General features: G+C 46.1%; 2 protein-coding genes across 2 annotated transcripts in view; both read right to left on the bottom strand.

The window, feature by feature from the left end:
- Positions 1-21,416, bottom strand: part of LOC131397929 (sialic acid-binding Ig-like lectin 14) — a 44,641-nt gene extending 23,225 nt beyond the window's left edge. Inside the window, exons 1-3 of the mRNA XM_058531035.1 lie at positions 20,972-21,416; positions 20,488-20,766; positions 9,680-9,684 (exon numbers count right to left, since the gene is read on the bottom strand). Of these exons, the coding sequence (XP_058387018.1) occupies positions 9,680-9,684; positions 20,488-20,766; positions 20,972-21,416 (729 nt within the window). The remainder of the gene's footprint in view (positions 1-9,679; positions 9,685-20,487; positions 20,767-20,971) is intronic.
- LOC131397267 (myeloid cell surface antigen CD33-like) overlaps positions 1-21,551 on the bottom strand; it is a 295,514-nt gene that overhangs the window by 129,531 nt on the left and 144,432 nt on the right. The window lies entirely within an intron of this gene.

The raw sequence follows: 21,551 nt of genomic DNA on the forward strand, positions 1-21,551 counted from the left end.
GGAGAGGGCAGCCGATTTCCAGGAGAAGATGGGAGGTGTGCCCTGCTCACAGGCCCAGGGCAGACCCGGGCAGGTTCCTGGGGTGGCCAGACATCAGGGTCCCTGGAATGAGGATGTCGGGTGTGTGGGTCAGAGCTGGTGAGGAGATGGGGAGACACGGGGATAAGGAAGGAGGGTGTGGCCATGAGTGAAGACTCAGGCTTTGGTCCAGCTCCTCCTCTAAGCCTTGAAGACACTGTAGCCCAACTCTTCCCAGAAGACAGGTCCCATCCCAGACCGGCCCTGAGACCCTCATGTCGTTCCCCTGTGGTGATTCCTGGATCCCACTCCTTACCTGTCACATGCACAGAGAGAAGGTTATATTTGTAATTGCTTTTTTCCTTTCCTCCCTCCAAGAGAGAAAAGTATCTTCCATTGTCACTCCTCCAGCATCTCTGATCTCCAGGGAGCATTTGTAGGTCCCAGAGTCTCCAAGGAAGTGGAATTGTCCCTGGGTCTCCTCCTGTGCTTTAAGATCTGGGTTGTTTGTGGCCACAGGAGCATCCTGGTGTGGATTTGCCCCTTCCCGGAACCAGTAGCTGTGAGTTCAGGCAGAGTCAGTCCTGGAGTCCTAGGGGTAAGAGAGTTGCAAGGCACGGAGACGTGCAGGCCCTCCTTCACCATCACAGACTCCTGAACTAGTAACCAGAATCTCCCATCCTTAACTAGGGACCCTGTGGGGAAAGGAGGGTCAGCACCAGCCCCCGCCCCACCCATCCCTCCTCCCCTTGACCCACTCACCTGCCCACAGCAGAGTCAGGAGCAGCAGCATCTCTGAGATAGAGGGTTCTTGGTGTCAGTCCTGTGTCTGACAGGAGAAGGAGAAGGCAACTGGGAGGGGCCACTGTTGGGAGACCTACAGGAAGCTGGGGAGGATCACACAACCTCGGACATTTGTAGAAGAGGAACTGCAGGCCTCGGCTTATCCCCCCACTGCACAGACTGGGCAGAAACTCCAGTGCCCAGATACCCCGAGACCTGCCCAGAAGGGAGTAGAGAAGGTGGAGACCCCGTGTCCTGCACCCCATCTCGGGGCTTCCCTCGAGTACCAGAGCCTGAACCAGGGCCTCTGAGGACATCTGAGGTGTGGGACACGGTGAATCTCTAAAGGCCTCCCATCTGGGGTGCTTTTCTGAACACTGGTGTCTACACCAGGGAGCTAGTCAGCTCCTGCTGAACTACAGAGGGTCACAGCCTCATCTAGACCTCAGATGGTAGGTCCTGCTAGGTGTAGGATCCTTTAGGGTCTGTAAGAGTGTCTGAGACAGAGGAAAGAAGGGGGTCCTAGGTGACATGAAGGTAGCAGATATTAATTCATTAATTCATTCATTCCTCAAACACTTAGTGAACACCTTTGGTTTGAGGAGGCTGGAGACAAGAAGGGAGACAACAGACCTGGTTCATTCAGGTGAGATGCTCCCCACCCGGTGGAGTCACTTCCTGCCCAAACACTCAGTATTGTGGGCTGTAGAGCTGCAGTCAGTGGTGAGCTTGCTGTGTGTCCTTATAGGATAAAGGATATATTATAAAACTTGAGTATAGGATTGTTTTTCCTTTGTATGTGTATGCTGATTTGTGGAGGTACAATTGGATCTTAAAAAGAAAAGCCATGAAGAATCTTCCTGTAAAACAAAAGGGGAACACATGTTCTAGGAGCCAGTGCAGAGGAAACTTCTTTTCCCCGAATTCTGCCTGGGTGGACTGGAGTGAATTGTTTTAGATCTTCATCATACAGATTAGCATTTCCTGTCATGGAACACATCTTCTCACAGTTACACATGGCTCACAGGGCATAATACTTCCAGAAAATGTGAGTAGAATATACAGCTACAATTAAAAAATTGGTTTCAGCCCATGAGGTTTGCATGTCACTCTGTGTCTTATGCCTCTGGGAAATCCTTGACACCTGTGACTTAGCATTTGCTATCACCAATTTGTAAAATCTTTCAAATACAGTAGTATCTAGATAACTGTTCCTTCAACTTTACAAACAGAGAGAGATTTTACACCCTTATTTGAAATATAAGAAATTGAGTCTCAAATTAGTAAAATAATATTAGTACTAGGTTATTAAAAAAGTGAGAATGTGCCACCTAATGGAAACCCCAATACAACTGGCTTCACAGTAAAGAATGTTATACCATGTCCATGGACTGTAAGTTTCAGTGATTTCTCACTGTTTCTCTTTATTGAATCTTATAATTTACATAAAATAAAATGTACCCACTTGAAAGTTACATTTATATGAATTTTGACAAACATATACAGCTGAGTTATGACCTCTACAATTAAGAGATAGATTGTTTCCAACACAACAAAAGGTTTTCCCAAACCTATTTTCAGCTCATCACTCCCACCTCCACCCCAGGTAACCACTAATACTCTCTATCTTGGTGAATTAATTTTGTCTGTTGGAGAATTTCCAAGAAATATACTCATTTGTGTCTAGATTCTCTCACTTAACATACTGTTTTTGAAATGGATCCCAGTTGCATGTTTCTGTAGTTCATAATGTCTGATTACTAAATAGTATTCCTTTGTGTGGGTATACTGTAATCTTTTATTTATTCATCTATTGACAGACATTTGAGATTTTTTGGCAATAAATGTTAAGGAGTAAGTCTTTTCATAGACATATTTAATCAGCCACTTCACCAAAGAATAAAAATGGATGACAATTAAGCACAGGAAAACATGTTCAATATCACTTGTCACTAGGAAATTACACACTAAAACCAGGATGACATACACACCTAGTAGAATAATTAAAACTAAACTAAAATAATAAGAAACAGAAATTCTGATAATAGCAAGGCTAAGGAGGATGTGGAGCGGCCAGAACTCACACGCACTGCTGGTGGGAACACCAATGTACAGGCACGTTGGAGAACAGTTTTGTAATTTCATATACAGTTAAACCTACACTTTCCATGAGGCCTAGAAATCAGACTCCTAGATGTTTACCCAAGAGAAATAAAAACGTATGTTCCCACAAAAACCTGCATATGAATATTTATAGCAGCTTTATTCATAGTTGCCCCAAACCTGGAAACAACCCAAATGTTCTTAAGCTGGTAAGTAGATACAAAATGGGGTACACAGAAACAATGAAGAACCAGACAGCACTTAAACAGAACAAGTTATTGACACATATGCCCAATAACATGGAGAAACCTCAAATGCATTATGCCAGGTGAATTAAGCCAGAGTTTGAACAGTACAGTTTATCTGATTTCATTCCTATGACTTTCTGTAAACAGCATAAGAAGAGGAATGGAGAACAGATCAGCATTTTTTCAGGGATTCTGGGTGGAGAGAGGATTTGGCTCCCCAGGGACCGCACAAGGGCATGTCTTGGGTTATGGCTCTCATCAGTATCGTGACTGTGTTGTGATTACATATGATATATGTATGTCATACCTCACAGAATTGTATATAATAAAAGTTGAATCTCACTTTATCTAAATTTAAAATAAATTAAAAATTATAAACCACAATGAGATAACACTGCACTCCCACTAGAATTATTAAAATTTAAAAGACTGACAATACCAAGTGTTAACAGGGGTGTGAAGCTGCTGGAATTCTGGCACATTATGGACAGGAGTGTGAGTTAAAACCCTTCTGGACAACAATTTGCAATTTCTCCTGAAGTTAAACATGTGCTTACTCTTTGACCTAACAATTGCATGCCTTGTGTGTACTCATGAGGATTTGTTAGGTCAAAGAGTAGGCACACGTTTAACTTTAGTAGAAATTGCAATTTGTTGTCCAGAAGGGTTTTAAACTTTACACTCCTGACCCTAATGTTCCAGAATTCTAGCAGCTTCACACACTTGTTAACACTTGATATTGTCAGTCTTTTAAATTTTAATAATTCTAGTGGGAGCGCAGTTCTATCTCATTGTGGTTTTTAACTTTTAATTTATTTTAAAGTTAGATAAAGCGAGATTCAACTTTTATTATATACAATTCTGTGAGGTTTCACATATGTATATCATATGTAATCACAACAACAGTAAGATATTGAAGAGAGCCATAACACAAGACATTCCCTCTTGGTCCCTGGGGAACCAAATCCTCCCTCCACCCATAACCCCTGAAAAAATGCTGATCTATTCTCCATCCCTCTCCTTTTGCTGTTTACAGAATGTCATAAGAATTGAATCAGATAAAACATAGTTTTCAAACTCTGGTTTAATTCACCTGGCATAATGCATTTGAGGTTTCTCCATGTTATCACGTATATGTATCAATAATTTGTTCTTTGTAAGTGCTGTCTGGTTCTCCATGGTTTCCATGTACCCCATTTTGTATCCTCTTACCAGGTGAAGAACATTCAGGTTGTCTCCAGGTTTGGGGCAACTATGAATAAAGATGCTATAAATATTCATACACAGGTTTTTGTAGGAAGATACATTTTTATTTCTCTTGGGTAAACATCTAGGAGTCTGATTTCTAGGTCCTATGGAAAGTGTAGGTATAACTTTATATGAAATTACAAAACTATGCTCCAATGTGGCTGTACATTGGTGTTCCCACCAGCAGTGCGTGTGAGTTCTAGCTGCTCCACATCCTCATTAGCATTTGCTTTTATCAGGATTTCTGTTTCTTTTTATTTTAGTGTAGTTTTAGTTATTCTACTAGGTGTGTATGTCATCCTGGTTTTAGTGTGCAATTTCCTAATGACAAGTGATATTGAACATGTTTTCACGTGCTTAATTGTCACCCATTTTTCTTGTTTGGTGAAGTGGGTAATTAAATCGTTGGCTGCTTTTTTAAAATGATTGTGGTAAAATATAGGTAACAAACCTACTATTATAACCTTTTTAAATTGTTCAATTCAGTGGCATGAGGTACGTTCACATTGTTGTGCAACCATCACCGCCATCCATCTCTGGAACTTATTTCATCTTCCCAAACTGAATCTTTCTGCTCGTTAAATGAATAACTCTCCATTTCCCTTGCCCAAGACCCTGGCGACCGCCTTTCTATTTTTTGTGTGTTTATGAATTTGCCTACTCTAGATACTTCATTTAAGTAGAATCTACAGTATTTGTCCTTTTGTGACTGGCTTCTTTCACTTAGTGTAAAGTGTTCAATCCACATTGAGACATGTGTCAGTATTTCCTTTCTTTTAAGGCTGAATAACATTCCATTGTATGTGTTTCCCATATTTAGTTAATCCATTCCTCTGTTGATTGACCCTTGGGTTGCTTCCATATTTCATTACTGTGAATAATGCTGCTAGCAACGTGGGTGTACACATATCTATTCAAGTTCCTGCTTTCGATTTTTTGGGTACACATCCATAAATGAAATGACTGGATCATATAATAATTCTATTTTTAATTTTTTGAGGAACTGCCACACTCTTTTCCACAGCAAGTGCTCCATTTTACAATCAATGGCAAAGCATGGGAGTTCCACTTTCTCCACTTCCTCACTCTCACTTATTTCTCCTTTCTTTCTTTTTTTAAGTAGCCACCCTAATGAGTGTGAAAAATGTGAAAGTATCTCCCTGTATGGTTCTAATTTGCATTTTCCCAATATTAGTAATGTTGATCATGTTTTCATGTGTTTATTGGGCATTTGCATATCTTTGGAGAAATGTCTATTCAAATCCATGGCCAACTTTTATATAGAGGTGTTTGGCTTTTTGTTCTTGGGTTGATGGTTTTTTTGATACATATAAAAGCAGGTTCTGTTTTGTTTGTTTGTTTACTGACGTTTTATTTTGAGAGTCCTTGCTATATTCCAGATACAAGTCATCCATCAGATAGGTATTTGCAGATGTATTCTCCCAGTCTGTAACATTTAGTCCCTTCATAGTGGCTTTTAGAGAACAGCAGGCCCCCGTTCCCCAAGACGCACGTCTCCCGTGAGGTGACCCACGGGTGTGTCAGGATGTCAAACAGCAGAGCAAAGAAGATTAAAAGGGGGAAGGTCTGGAGGCCAGAGGGCGGCATTCAGGGGTGCAAAGGTCATGTGAGGCTTGAAGCCACCCAAAAAAAAAAAAACACAAAACTTAATCCCTGGAAGCTGTAATTGTTCTCTTATAAGGAAGAAGGATCTTTGTGGATGTGAAGAAGGATCTTGACCTGAGGAGATGATCCTAGATTATCTAAATTGGTCCCTAAATCTAGTTGCAAGTGTCCTTTGATGAGAGAAGCAGAGGGTGATTTTTGCACACAGAGGCAGATGAGCAATGTGACCACAGAGACAGAGTGATGTGGCCACAAATCAAGGAATGCCGGCAGCATAATCATCTGGAAGAAGTAAGAGATGGATTCTCTCCTCGAGTGTCTGAGGAAGTGCGATCTACCAACAACTTGACCTCTGCTCAGCATAGTTGATTCTGGATGATGGGGTTCAGGACGTGTTACCCCAAGTTGTGGAACCTTTGCATATCGAATATTTCATGCTGAAGGAATTTGAGAAACAACATGTGCAGGAAGGACTTTCTGACCTTCTCTTCAAGTGGGTCATAAACCCTCACTGAGAGGTGCCCCCCCCCCCGTACCCGGAGAAAAGGGGCATCTTATCTCTTAAGATCAATGACATAGAGAGGAATCTGGAGGAACAGGCTTTGCTAAGTTTCTCCCAGTTTACTGCACTTAGCTCACACTCTTTGTTTTATGATATCTCTTCATGGTTTCCATTTTGTGTCAAATCTAGCAGGAAAATACTCAGGTTCAATCATTTACTCAGGTCTTCATTTCCTTATAAAGCCTCCTGTGCCACATTAAAATTACATTAAATGCATATGTTTCCTTTCTCTTGTTAACCTGTCTTGGATTATAGGGGTCTCAATTTAGAACTTGCAAGAACAGAGGGAAAATATTTTTCCTCCTCTCCATGGATTTCTGGACTCCAGCACTGTGAGGGAATAAATTTCTTTTGTTTTAGATATGGAGTATGTAGTCATTTGTGACAGTGGCCCCATGAAGCTAACACTGGGGGATATAAGAGAAATGCCATCTCCAGGGAGAATGCAGAGAATAATGGAGAAAAACCTTCCTTCACAGAACCATTCCTCTGCTCCTTTTTGCAGGCAAACTCCTCAAAGGGTTGTCTGTACCCACTCTTCCCATCTGCCCTCCTCTAATTCTCTCCTGAACTTGCTCCAACCAAGTCTGCACCCCTTTCCCACCTCTCCATCAAAACTGCTGTGTCGGGATCACCAAGCAGAAATGTGTTTCCTTGTGCTGTTCTCTTCTCTGTGTGCATTAACCCCTTTCTGCCTCATCTACTGTAATCACTTTACAAGGCTCCACGTCCTCACGTCTCCAGCCTGAACCCCTCTCCTGATCTCCAGACATTCGTATCCAGCTCTCTCCCTGATGTCCCCACTTGGATGTCAAGTGTCTTCTCAGGATGAGCATCACTCTTCCAAACCTTTCTCCCTGACGTCCTCCATGGAACACAACTCCATCCTTCCAGTAGCTCAGGGGAAAGATTTGGGCATCATCCTTCCTTCTCTCTCTCCTCACTCCTCACACCCACAAGAAAACCCTGTTAGTTCCATCTTCATAACACATCTAAACACAAACCTTCACTCTCCACCCCACCTCCCTGATTCAAGTCACTATCACTTGTGCAGTCCCTTCCCAATCTCTGTGTTGCTGCTGTGGACCCACTCTGGCCTTTTCTGAATGGAGCATCCACAGGGATCCTGTGAAAATGAAAGCTCAATCCTATACTCCAAGGTTTCCAGATTCTTGCATTTCCTGCATGGCCTCACAAGCTCTGCACCAGCACAGGGTCTGCACCATCCTCCCAGCTCCTCTCCTCCCTGTGCCTCCCTCTGCTGCCAGACTTCTTCCTCCTGTTTCCCCAACACACCAGGCGTGCTTCTGCCTCAGACTATTCCTCTCTCTTCCCTTTTCCTGGATAATTTTCTCTCAGGGAAACGCAGAATGCGCCCTCTTACCATCTTAAGTCTTTGCTCCAACATCACTCCTCATACTCTCAGATGTAGAAAACTGTCCCCAATATGTCATGCGCTCCTTTCCCTCCATGATTTTTCTCCAAGCACACATTGCCATCCAACATGCTTGAATGTTATTTCTTATTTATTTCTTTTGATTTCTATCCTTCTTGTCTCCAGAATGACGGTTTCTTGATGACAGAGATTTTGGATGCTGTGTTCTCTGATGCAAGCCTGGCACCTACAATAATGTTGGCACATAGTAGGTCTTCAATAATACTTGCTCAAAAATCTATAAATAAATGACTGACATCACTCTACTCAGAACCATACAAGAATTAAACACACACACACACACACACACACACACACACACACACACACACACTGGGGGACATTTATGACTGAGCCTGAGGGATGAGCAGGACTTGGAGAGGTAGGAATGGGGACGGAAGGGCATTTCAGGAGAAGGAACTGCACATGCAAAGTCTCAGAGTCACAGAGGCCTTGGCCCGGCTGCAGGTGGAGACATTACCAGATGCAGGGAGAGGGAGGAATCTGGGGCAGAGTCCAGCAGAGGACAGACCACGCCAGGCCTTCAAATCCAGCCTGTGGTTTTCCACCTCAGTCCCTGGCCATGGAGAAGACACGTAGCTGTTCACACTGTGCAGGAAGTGGACGGTGATGGTCTCTGGAAGCACAGTCTGGAGGCCTGTGTTGAGGAGAGAGGTGGAGGCAGGAGGTCAGGAGGGTTCAGAGAGCTGGGGAAGAGATGAGGCCCCAGGAACAACCCAGAGGAGGATGCGGGCAGCACGATGAGCCCTGTAGGAGGACTGATGGACACACTTATCAATGGATAAATCAGGGAGAAAAGAGGGATGTAAAGTGGAGAATCACACCCTGGTACTGGCCTTAGAGATTGCGGCCATGGTGTCATCAGTGTCTGAGAGAACCCAAGGTAGAAGTGTTTTGGAGAGGAAGGTGGTAGCTTAGTTTTGGCCACGTTGAGTGGAGGAACCCCAGAAGCCATCCTGGGGGAGGTGTGCAGTGAGATGTTGGGTTGCGAGACACCCACATCACTCACTTGAGGGATTAACTTGGGATGGTGTTTGCATTCACCATGCCTCCTGTGGACCTCACCATCTTCCTCCTGCAGGACCTCATTCTGAGAGAAGAGACCAGGGTCTTCCAGTCCAGTTCGATCATGGTACAGCAGACAGCAGGCTCACCCCTCCTTCCATTCCCTGTTCAGGGGCTGGAGGGGTGACTGAGCTGGGAGAGGGCAGGTCTCACCCTACAGACTGTCTTGAGCTACGGGTACCTCCCCTCTTGGACACACGGCAGGTGGGCATGACAGCTGCCTGCATGGATCCCCACCCCCACCGCATGTCAACTTCTTGCCTTCTCCACCCCTGACCCATTTAGGCCCCTTCAGGACTGGTTCTAGTACCCAGCCACATGCCCCCTCCCCTCCTCACACCTCCCTTTTCCCCTGGGACAATGCTCACACGAGGAAGATGAGGCAGAGGAAGAGGAGCAGGGTCTTCACAGCCGCTTCCCCGATGGCCACCAGAGCCACCTCTGCCACAGGCCCCGATCTCCCTGCAGGAAAGTGGGATGAGGATGGATCCACCTGCCCCACAGCAATTCTGTGTCCTCCTCCTCCTAGTAGGATTCTGGACATGGATTCCCCAGGCCCTCCTCCATCACTGGATCTGGGGCCACTTGTGCCCTGGCCTCACTTTACCCCACGTCCTGACTGTTCCACAGTTGGACAGAGAAAAATTGTATAAGTTGGACTTCATCGAAGTGGCAAACTTTTGTTTGTCAGTTGACAGTATCGACAAAGTGAAAATCCAGCCCATTTAATGGGAGAAAATATTTGCAAATCATAGATGTGTAGAGGGTGTAGTACTTAGCATATATAAAGAACGTTTACAACTCAACAACAAAAAGACAACAACACAGTTAAGTAACGGGCAAAGGACTTGAAAAAAATTCTCCAAAGAAGATATACAAATGGCCAGTAAGTCCATGAAAAAATTAACAACATCATTAGTCATTCCATAAATGCAAATCAAAACCCTGCCTTGTCTTTAGCACCCTCCTCTCATCTTCCAATGCTATCACAGACAACACTCCACCGCTATTCATAGAGTTTTCACTGCCAGTTTTTTTTTGAAGTTAGTGACCAGGTTCTTTGACCTAGTCTGTGTTGGTCTGAGAGATTCACTGAAACCTATTCAGCATGGGTGACGCTGCGATTATAGCTTTCAGAATCACAGTAACATGCCACCGCCACAGTGTGACAACTGAAAGATGGTGGTGCTGTTCCCTGACCAGGAAGTGAACCTGGGAGGCAGTGGTGAGAGTTCCAAATCTTAACCACTAGATGACCATGGCTGGCTCTTCACATCCACTGGTAGGCTATACACCTATATTTTTTAAAAGGAAAATAACAACGTTGACAAGGATGTGGAGAAATTGGAACCTTCGTATGCTGCTGGTAGGAATGTAAAATGAAGCTGCCGTTGTGGAAAATAGGCTGGCATGTCCTCAAAAATTAAATATAGAAACTAGCATTTGACCCAGCAATTCCACTTCTAGGTAGGTATATGCCCCATAAAACTGAAAACACAGATTCGAACCAAACTGTGCACATGAACGTTCATAGCAGCATTATTCACAATAGCCAATAACTGGAAACAACCCACATGTCCATCAACTGAGCAGTAGATGAACAAAATGTGGTACATCATACAATGCAATATTATTCAGACAAAAAAGAAAGAATTACTGATACATGCTAAATGGGTCAACCTTGAAAACGTTTGTGAAGTGAAAGAAGCCAGATATAAAAGGCCACATTTGTATGATTCCACTTACATGAAATGTCATAGTAGGCAAATCCATAGAGACAGAAAGCAGATTAGGGGTTGCCCAGGGCTGGGAGAGGGGAGTGTGGAGAGTGACTGCTTCATGGGCACAGGGTTTCTCTCTGGGGGATGAAAATGTTGGATGGATGGAATTAGATGGTGGTGATGGTGGGACAGCATTGTAGAATATACTAAAAGCCACCTACAGTGCAAGTGGCTCAAATAGTGATTATATTTTTAGTGAATTTTTTCTCAATAACAAAATAATGCATATAAATTTAAAAAATTCTATAGAGATACTTATTTTAACCTACTACTGGCAAAAAATCAAAGGTTTTACCCCATACTGGTTTGCTGAAAACATATACTTTCAGCCCTCGATGCTGGAAATGTCAATTTGTCCACCCTCAATGGAGAACAACTTGGTCATATTTCTCAATATAGAAAGAATATATGATCCAGCTATTTCACTTATAGGATTTCATCCCACAGTCATAAATACACACACACGTGAACAGAGATGCAAGATTACTGATTGCAGCTTTTCCATTGGTAGGATAAACTTACGCCATAGTTTTTCCATTAGTAGAAGATGCGTGTAAAATCAGAATCCACTCAGACCATGGAACACTGCAAAGTCACGGAGAGGAATAACAGTCTGTACCACTGATGTCAAAGGACACTGAGATCCTTTAGGTGAACAAACCAAGGCCCAGAGCAGCCTATGGACACTGGTCACTTCCTGGGAGGGGACTGGGCATCTGAGGACAGACTCTGCTGTGCATTTTGAACTTTTGGCCAGGTGAATGTATTACCTGCCCCAAAATATATAAATTATAAACTATTAGGGAAAAACAAGAAATTGAGGATGGGGGGGTTGTCAGGAAACTGGTGATAAGGGGCCTTGAGAGGTGGGCTCTGCCATGTGAATGCTGCCCTGTTCTCCTTATGGAGCTTAGGTGGGTGGAGAAGTTTGAGGGGGGTGAGGGGCCAATGGGAACAGCTGATCACAGAGGCCATGGAGGCTGAGGATGGGAGGGACCACTGGGTTCACCCACAAGGGGCAATCTGGTCACTGGAGTGAGTCCAGGGTGACGCAGGGACCCGGCCCTGCCCTAAGCTGGAAGATGCCCTTCTCCCTACAGCCCAGGAGGGGACTCCTTCCTTCCTGTGCTGTCCCCTAGGCCGACACTGACTGCTGCGTTCACTTGAGGACCTAGGACAAGAAGAAGGGATTTCCCTTTCAGTGGAAGGAGGTATGAGGTGAGATAAGTGTAATCCTCCCCCCACCAACAAGGACACAGAAATGCAGGAGGGACAGGGCTTGTGTCCTTCTAGGTTCCCTATGCAGCCAGCCTCCCAGGAAAAATGCATCAAGTGTCCCCAGCCTGGCCCTGCTCCTCCGACCCCCTCAAGGATCCAGGTGTCCTGGCCCAGCACTCACAGGTGATGTTGAGCTGGATGGTCCTTTCCACAGTCCCACCAGCTGCAGGGAACTTCCCCTGGCAGGTGAGGTTGGTGCCATGGTCCTGGGGCTGTGGGGTGAGGGTGAGCACAGAGCAGAGGTGGGTCCTGGGGCCCAGGGAAGTGAGGGCAGCTGATGTCCAGGAGAAGATGGGAGGTGTGGCCCGCTAACAGGCTCAGGGCACAGAACGGGTCAGGTTCCTGGGGCGGCCGGACTTCAGGGTCCCCAGAATGAAGATGTCAGGTGTGTGGGTCAGGGCTGGTGAGGAGATGGGGAGACGTGGGGATCAGGAGTGAAAGTCTGAGGTGTCCACTTGATAGAAGCCTCAGGCTTTGGTCCAGCTCCTCTCTCTGAGCCCTGACACACTGTACCCCCAACTCCTCCCAGAAGAGGGGTCCCATCCCAGCCCTGCCCCGGAACCTCCATGTCCTTTCTCTGCGGGGATTCTTGGAGCCCACTCCTTACTGGTCACATGCACAGAGAGATGGTTAGTTGTGTAAGTCCATCTTGTACTTCCTCTCTCCACCCGAAAAAAGTATTTTCCATTGTCCTTCCTCCTGGTGTCTCTGACATCCAGGGAGCAGTTGTAGGTCCAAGTGTCCCCAAGGAGGCGGAATCGGCCCTGGGTCTCCTCCTGCACTTTACTAACTGGTTGTTTGTGGCCACAGGAGCATCCTGGTGTGGATTTGCCCCTTCCTGGAACCAGTATCCGTGAGCTGGGGCAGCATTATTCCAGTAGTACTGGCGACGGGATAATGTGCAGGGCACAGAGACACACAGGCCCTCCTGCACAGTCATGGATTCCTGCAATTCCAGTGAGTGTCTGTCATACTGAGCCAGAGACCCTGAAGAGAAACAGGGTCAGCAACAGCTCCTGCCCCTCCCGCCCCCTCTCCCCTTGGCCCACACACCCACCAACAGCAGGGACAGAAGCAGTGGCAGCATCTCTGAGATGGAGAGTTCTGGGCATTCGTCCTTTGTCTGAAAAGAGAAGGGGAAGGTGAGTGGGAGTGGAGTTGAGGGAGGACCCACGGGAATCTGGGGAGGAGCACATGACCTTGGTTATTCACAGATGAGGAACTACAGGCTGGAGCTTGTCCCTTCTTTGTACACCCTACTGCTCAGAGACCCTGAGTCTGCCCCAGAGGGGAGCAGACAAGCAGACCCTGTGTCCTGCCCCATCTTGGGGCTTCCCTCCGGCACCAGAGCCTGGACCAGGACCTCTGAGGACATCTAAGGTGTGGGACACAGTGAGTCTCTAAGGGCCTCCCGTCTGAGGTGCTTCTCTGAGCACTGGTGTCTACACCAGGGAGTTGGTCAGCTCCTGTATAACCCCGGAGAGTAAAAGCCTCATCTAGAGCAGTGGTTGATGGTCCTGCCTGGTGTAGGATTCTTTAGGGTCTGTGTGATACTCTGAAGCAGAGGAAAAGAAAGGGGTCCTAGGTGACTGAAGGCAGAAGCCAATCATTCATTCATTCATTCCTCAAACACTTAGTGAGCATCTCTGTGTTGGGGAGGCTGGAGACAAGAAGGAAGACGACAGACTTGGTCCATGCTCGTGAGATGTTCCCCACCCAGTGGAGTCACTTCCTCCTCAAACACTCAATACTGTTGGGCTTTAGAACTGCAGTCACTAGTCAGTTTGCTGTGTGTCCTGGTAGGTACTTGGGATTTTCTAGATTTCTATATTTGACATCTAGCCAAAAACATTTAAACACTCTTCAACTTGCAGTACTTGAAACTATTCCCACTAAACAAAAACTTCCCATTTCCTTCCACCTCCCAACCCCTGGCAACCACCATCCCATTTTCTGCCTCTAGGAATTTGACTACTTTAGATACGTCATATTAGGGAATCGTATAGTATTTGCCTTTTTTATCACTGTTTATTTCACTTATCATAATGTTCTCAAGGTTCATCCGCGTGGTAGCATGTGTCAGAATTCTTTCCTTTTAAGACTTTATTGTATTCCACAGTAGGTCTACACACACTGTGTTTATCCATCTGTCCATTAAGGGATGCTTGGGTTTCTTCTGCCTTTTGGCTATTGTGAAAAATGCTGCTGTGAGCATGGGTGTGCAAATATATCTGAGTCTCTGCGCTCAATTCTTTTGCACGTATACCCAGAAGTGGAATTTCTGGGTCGTATGGTAACTCTATTTTTAATTTGTTGAGGAACTGCTGTTCTCTTATAATCCCCTTCTTTTTTTTTTTTTTTTTTACCTCCTCTGTTGTCATCACCTTACACTGGCTATACATTGTAACATCTCCAGTCTAAAGCCTCTCCTGATCTCCAGATATCTCATATTCAGCTCTCTCGTTGATGTCCCGAGTTGCTAGCAAGTGACTTCTCAGAGTGATCAGCACACTTCAAAGCCCTAGTCTCTGTCGCCCTCCATGGAACACAACTGCATCCTTCCAGTTACTCAGAAGAAAGATTTCAGCACCATCCTTGCTCCTCTCTTTCCCCCACTTACCATATCCATTAGAAAATTCAGTCAGTTTGACTTTCCAAATGTTTCCCAAATATATCCTCCCTACCTACACAATGCCCCTGGTCCAGGGCACCACCACCTCCTTCTTAGAGTACCCAGTAGTGACATGCCACATCTATTTTTTGCTGCCCTGTACCAACTCTGGCTGATTCTGAACATAGCAGCCATTAGGATCCTGCTAACGTGAGGGTCTAGTCATGTGTCTGCTCCCCTCAAAGGCTTCCAGAATTGTGCACTGGCCTGCACTGGTCTTCTGCGGGGTCTGGACCATCCTCCCTGTGCTGTCACACATGGGCCTCTTGTCTCCACTACACATCATGCCTGCTTTTGCCTCAGTGCCATGTCACTCACTCCTCCCCCTTCCCCATCTTCCTGGAATAATTTTATCTTAGGAAAACACAGAGCCTGCTTCCTCCCTGCCTTCAAGTCTTTGTTCAGACATCACCTCCATCACATCACAATCTCCGATATAGAAAACCCACCCCATTATGTCACAAGCTCCTTTCCTTGAAGGATTTCCTCCAAACATGTGTCAATTTCCAACATGCTCTAATTTTATTTATTTTTTATTCTCATCTTCATAATGACAGCATCTTGATGACAGAAGTGTTTCTTGTTCCCCTTATTTTATTGTGATAAAATATCCACAAAATAAAACTTGCCATTTTAAACATTTGTAGGGTGCAATTCAGTGACACTAAGCACACTCACAGTGTTGTGCAACCATCCCCGCTGTGTGTTTCCAGAAATTTCCCGTCATCCCAAACAGTAACTTTGCACAGTTACACAACAAATTCTCATCCCCCATCCCCTGGTTCTGAGCAGCCACCATTCTAGTTTCTGTTTCTGTGACTTTGCCTCCGTGGGCAGCTCACAGAAGCAGAATCATGCAATATTTGTCCTTTTGTGTCTGGATCCTTTCATTTGCCATGTTGTTTTCAAGGGTCATCCATGTTGTAGCATGTGTCAGAATGTCATTCATTCCTCTTTAAGGATGAGTGATACCCCATTGTATGTATATACCACGTTTGGTTCATCCATTCTTCTGTTGATGGACAGTAGGGTTGGTTCCACTGCTACTGTGAAAAATGGTGCTATGAACAATGATGTGCAAGTACCTATTGTATCCATGCTTTCAATTCCTTTGAGTACACAGCTAGAAGTGGAAGTGCTAGGTCATAGGTTAATTCTGTGTTTAACTTTTGGAGGAAATTCAAAGGGTATTCCACAAGGCTGCACCATTTTTCATTCCCACTAACAATGCATGAGGGTTCCATTTGTCCGTGTCTTCAGCAACACTTGTTATTTTCTGTTTTTTTTTTTTTCCAAAAGATATAATAGCTGTCCTAATGGGTGTGAAGTCATATTTCATTGTGGATTCGATTTGCACTTCTCTAATGACTGATGATGTTGACCATGTTTCATATGATCCTTGGTCATTTGTATGTCCTCTTTGAGAAGCGTCTCTTCAAATCCTTTGGGTGACAGTGGGTTTTGAAGTTGTGTTGACCAATGCACCCCTGTCCCCTATGACAATGCTGGCATGTGGTAGGTGTGCAATACCACTTGTTAATTGAGTCTATGAATAAACGACTGGATGGCACTCTGCTAAGAACCATACAATGATACACACACACACACACACACACACAAGCCTCATGATAGTTAAGAATGAGCCTGAAGGTGGAGTAGGACTTGGAGAGGCAGGAATGGGGAGGGAAGGGCATTTCAGGAGAAGGAACTGTGCATGTAAAGTCTCAGAGTCACAGGGACCTTGGCCCAACTGGGGGTTGAGATATTGCCAGATGCAGGGAGAGGGAGGAATCTGGAGGGAGAGGCCAGTAGGGGGACAGACAAGGCCAAGCCTTCAAATCCAGCCTGTTGCTTGCATCTCGGTCTCTGGCCGTGGAGAGGCCACGTAGCTGTCCACATTGTGCGGGACATGGACTATGATGGTCTCTGGAAACACAGTCTGGAGGCCTGTGTTAAGGTGAGAGATGGAGGCAGGTTGTGGGGTGGGTTCAAAGACGCAGGGCAGAGTTGATGACTCGGGAAGAACCAGGTCAGGATGAGGAGGGGAAAAGCAGCAAAATGAGTTGTGTAGGAGGAAGGATAGACAGGACTTATGGATGAATGAATCAGGGAGAAGGGAGGGAGGTAAAGAGGAGAAACATATCCTGGTCCTGGCCTTAGAGATGGGGTCATGGTGTCATCAGCGTGTGATAGAATCCAGCAGAGAAGTGGGTTTGGGGAGGAAGATGGCAGCTGAACTTTGGCTTGGTGACCAGAGCAATCCTGGGGGCCATCCTGGAGGAGACATGTGGTTGATGTTGGGTAGTGAGACGTCTGGTTCACTCACATGAGGGATTAACTTGGGATGGTGTTTGAATCCTCCATGCCCCCTGTGGGCCTTGCCACCTTCCTCCTGCAGGACCTCATTCTGACAGAAGAGAAGAGGGTCTTTCAGTCTGGTTGCATCATGGTCCAGGGGACTCACCTCTTCTTCCCTGTTCAGGGGCTGGAGGGGTGACTGAGGTGGGAGACGGCAGGTCTGGCTCCACAGACCCACTTTGAGCACACAGGTACCTGCTATCTTGGACACTAGGTGGGCACACAGGATGGCTGCCAGTGTAGATTCTTCCCCCTCCCCTGCCCCCATCTGCCTCCTACCTGCCCAAACCCCTGACTCCTTCAGGACCCTCCATCACTGCTTCTGGGACTCAGCCATGTGCCCCCTGCCCTACCCATGCCTCCCCTTCCCTCTGGGACAATGCTCACCTGAGGAAGATGAGGCAGAGGAGGAGGAGCAGCGTCTTCACAGCCGCTTCCCCAATGGCCACCAGAACCACCTCTGCCACAGGCACTGACCTCCCTGCAGGAAAGTGGGATGAGGACAGATTCACCTGCTCCACAGCAACCCTAGTCCTTCCAATCCCAGCAGGACTCTGGACATTGGGTCTCCAGGCCAACCTGCACCACTGGAGACAGGACCACCTGTTCCTGGGCCTCATCCCACTCCACGTCCTGAGTGTCCAACAGTTGGAGAGACAATAATTGCATAAGTTGGACTTCATCAAAATGACAAAGTTTCTTTGTCAACTGACTCTATCACAAAAGTGAGAAGCTAATACATTTAGTGGGCGAAAATATTTGCAAATCGTAGATCTTATAAGAGTGACATACCCAGCATATGTAAAGAACTTTTACAACTCAAAAAGAACAAGTGAAACAACCCAATAAAATAATAAGTAAAGGATTTGATAAATAATTTTCCAAAGAAGATATACAAATGGCCGGTAAGTCCATGAAAAAATTAGCATCATTAGTCATTACGTAAATGCAAATCAAAACCATGATGAAATACCCCTTCACACCCACTTGTTAGTGCTGTGGAGTCTATTCTGACTCCTAGAGACCCTGTGTGCAGCCGAGTGGAACCCTGCCTAGTCTTTTTGCATCATCCTCTCATCTTCTGCACTATATCAGTCAATGCTCCACTGCTATTCAAAAGGTTTTCATGGCCAAGTTTTTCAGAAATGAGTGGCCAGGTTCTTCTTCCTAGTCTGTCTAAGACAGGAAGCTCCACTGAAACCTGTCAACCACGAGTGACCCTGCTGGTATTTGAAATACTGGTGGCACAGCTTTCAGTATCACAATAACACGCAGCTGCCACACTATGACAACCACAGATGGGTGATGTGGTTCCCTGATCGGGAAACTAATCCAGGCCATGGCCATGAGACCACAGATGTTAACTACTAGACCACCAGGGCCAGCTCCTCACATTCACTAGTGGGCTATAATTAGGAAAAAAAAAAGAAAAGAATGTTGACAAAAATGTGGAGAAATTGGAACCCTCGTACGTTGCTGCTGGGAATGGAAAACGGAGCTGCCATTGTGGAAAACAGTCTGTCATTTCCTCAAAAATGTAAACATATAAACTACTAGTCGACCCAGCAGTTCCACTCCCAGGTAGGTACATGCCCCCCAAAAAGTGAAAACATATGTTTGAACAAAAGTGTGCACACTAATGTTCATAGCAGCATTATTTCAATAGACAAAATGAGGTAACAACCCAAATGTCCTTCAAATGATCAATAGGTAAACAAAATGTAGTACACCCATACAATGGAATATTATTCAGACAAAAAAGAAAGAATTAGCGATACATACTACATGGATAAACCTTGAAAGTATTTTGTTAAATGAAAGAAGCCAGACATAAAAGGCCACATTTTGCACAATTCCACTTATATGAACTGTCCAGCATAGGCAAATGAATATAGACAGAAAGCAGAGTAGTGGTTACAGGGCCTGGGGCAGGGGAGCGTGGAGAGTGACTGCTTCATGGGCACAGGGTTTCTCTTTGGGGGGATGAAAATGTTGGATGGATGGAATCAGATCGTGGTGATGGTTGGGCAAGACTGTGAATGTACTAAAAGCCACCTATTGTACACTTGAAAATGGCTCCAATATTGATTTTATTTTATGTGACTTTTCTCCATAATAAAATAATACATACAGATTTTTAAAAAACTATGGTGATACCGATTTTCACCTGCTACTGGCAAAAAGCAAAGGTTTCACCCCGTACTGGTTTACTGAAAGCACACACTTTCAGCCCTTGATGCTGGGAAAGTAAAATTCTCCGCTTTCGATGGAGATCAAATAGACCATATTTCTCAATATAGAGAGAACATGTAATCCAGCTGTTTTGCTTTTAGGAACTTATCCCACAGTCAGATATATACACATGTGTGAAAAGAGATACAATATTACTGATTGCAGCATTTCTGTTGGTAAAATAAACTTAATGCCATGATTTTTCCATTAGTAGATCTGTACAGAATCAGAATCCATCTAGGCCATGGAATACACCACAATCACAAAGCAGAATGAGGACAGTCTGTACTACTTAAATCAAATGACCCCTAAGATCCTTTGGGAGAACAAATCAAGGCTCAGAGAAGCCTATGGACACTTCCCAGGAGGGCATTGGGCATGTGAGGACAGACTCTGCTGTGCATTTTGAATTTTTGGCCATGTGAATATCTCATCTGTCCAAAAAAATGTAAATTACAAAGTATTAGGGAAAAATAAAAAGACAAAGCTGGAGGAATCGTCAGAAGATGGATGTTAATTGGCCTTGAAAGGAGGGCTCTGCTGTGAACGTTGTTCTGTTCTTCTTGTGGAGCTGAGGAGGGTGGAGAAGTCTGAGGGGAGTGAGGGGCTGATGGGGACAGCTACTCACAGAGGTCCTGGGAGCTGGGGATGAGAGGAACCACAGGGTTCACCCACAATGTGATCTCTGGTCACTGGAGTGAGTCCAGGGTGAGGCAGGGATCCAGCCCTGTCCTGAGCTGGAAGAGGCCCTGTTCACAGCCCAGGAGGGGTTCCTTCCTACCTGTGCCGTCCCGGAGACAGACACCAATAGCTGGGTTCTCTGGAACACCTAGGATGAGAAGGCAGGATTCTACTTCAGTGGAAATATGGGGTGGGATAAGTGTAGGTAAGCCTCCACCCCCAAAAGCCACAGAAATACAGGAGGGACAGGGCTTATGTCCATCTATGTCCCCTACTCAGTCAGGTCCCCAGGACAAAAGAACCAAGCATCCCCAGCTTGTCCCTCCTGCTCCCCACCTCCGCCCTCAGGGACACAGGTGACCTGGCCCAGCACTCACAGGTGACGTTGAGCTGGATGGTGCTTTCCACGATCACACCAGATGCAGGGAACTTCACTTGACAAATGAGGTTGGTGCCGTTGTCCTGGGGCCGTGGGGTGAGGGTGAGCACTGAGGAGAAGCGGGTCCTGGGGCCCAGTGAGGTGAGGGCAGCTGTCCTCCAGGAGAAGATGGGGGGTGTGCCCCACTCACATGCCCAGGGTACAGAGCAGGTCAGGTTTCTGGGGCGGCCGGACTCCAGAGTCCCTGGGATGAGGATGTCGGGTTTGTGCGTCAGGGCTTGTGAGGAGAGAGGGAGACATGAAGATCAGAAGGGAGGGTCTGAGGTACAGGCTCGGAGAAACATTAGACTTTGGTCCAGATCTTCCATCCAAACTCTGACACTCTGTATTCCCAACTCTTCCCAGGAGGAGGGTTTTATCCCAGTCCTTCCCTTGGGCCCCCCGTCCTTCCCCTCTGGCCTCTCCGGGAGCCCACTCCTTACTCATCACACGCACGGTGAGATGGTTGGATATGTAACTCCATTTTGCACTTCCTCTCTCAACTTTAAAAAAATATTTTCCATCATCTGTCTTCCTGGCGTCTCTGATGTCCAGGGAGCAGTTGTAGGTCCAAGGGTCTCCAAGGAGATGGAATCGCCCCTGGGTATCCTCCCGCACTTTTCGATCTGGGTTGTTTGTGGTCACTGGAGCATCCTGGTGTGTATTGGCCCCTTCCTGGAACCAGTAGCCGTGAGCTGGGGTAGAGTCAGTCCAGCCATCCTGGGGGTAGGAGAAGGAGCAGGGCACCCGCACACACAGGCCCTCCTGCACCGTCACCAACCCCTGCACTTGCAGCTGGTAATCCTTGTTGTTTTCCCAGGGCTCCCTCTGGCCCTTGACCCCCTCCCTCCACCAGAGCAGGGCCAGCAGCAGCCACAGCAGAAGCATGTCTGGGGTTGGCGGTCCCAGGTTCTGCCAGTGAAAGTCTGTTTCTCAGGGTTCTCTCTCAGGAAATAAAAACTGAAATATTTAGAGGAGGCTCCAACAGGAAGATGAGACTGAAGGCAGAACAGTGACCCTCCT

The sequence above is a fragment of the Diceros bicornis genome, chromosome 34 (assembly GCF_020826845.1).
Source record: "Diceros bicornis minor isolate mBicDic1 chromosome 34, mDicBic1.mat.cur, whole genome shotgun sequence".
Taxonomy (NCBI): Eukaryota; Metazoa; Chordata; class Mammalia; order Perissodactyla; family Rhinocerotidae; genus Diceros; species Diceros bicornis.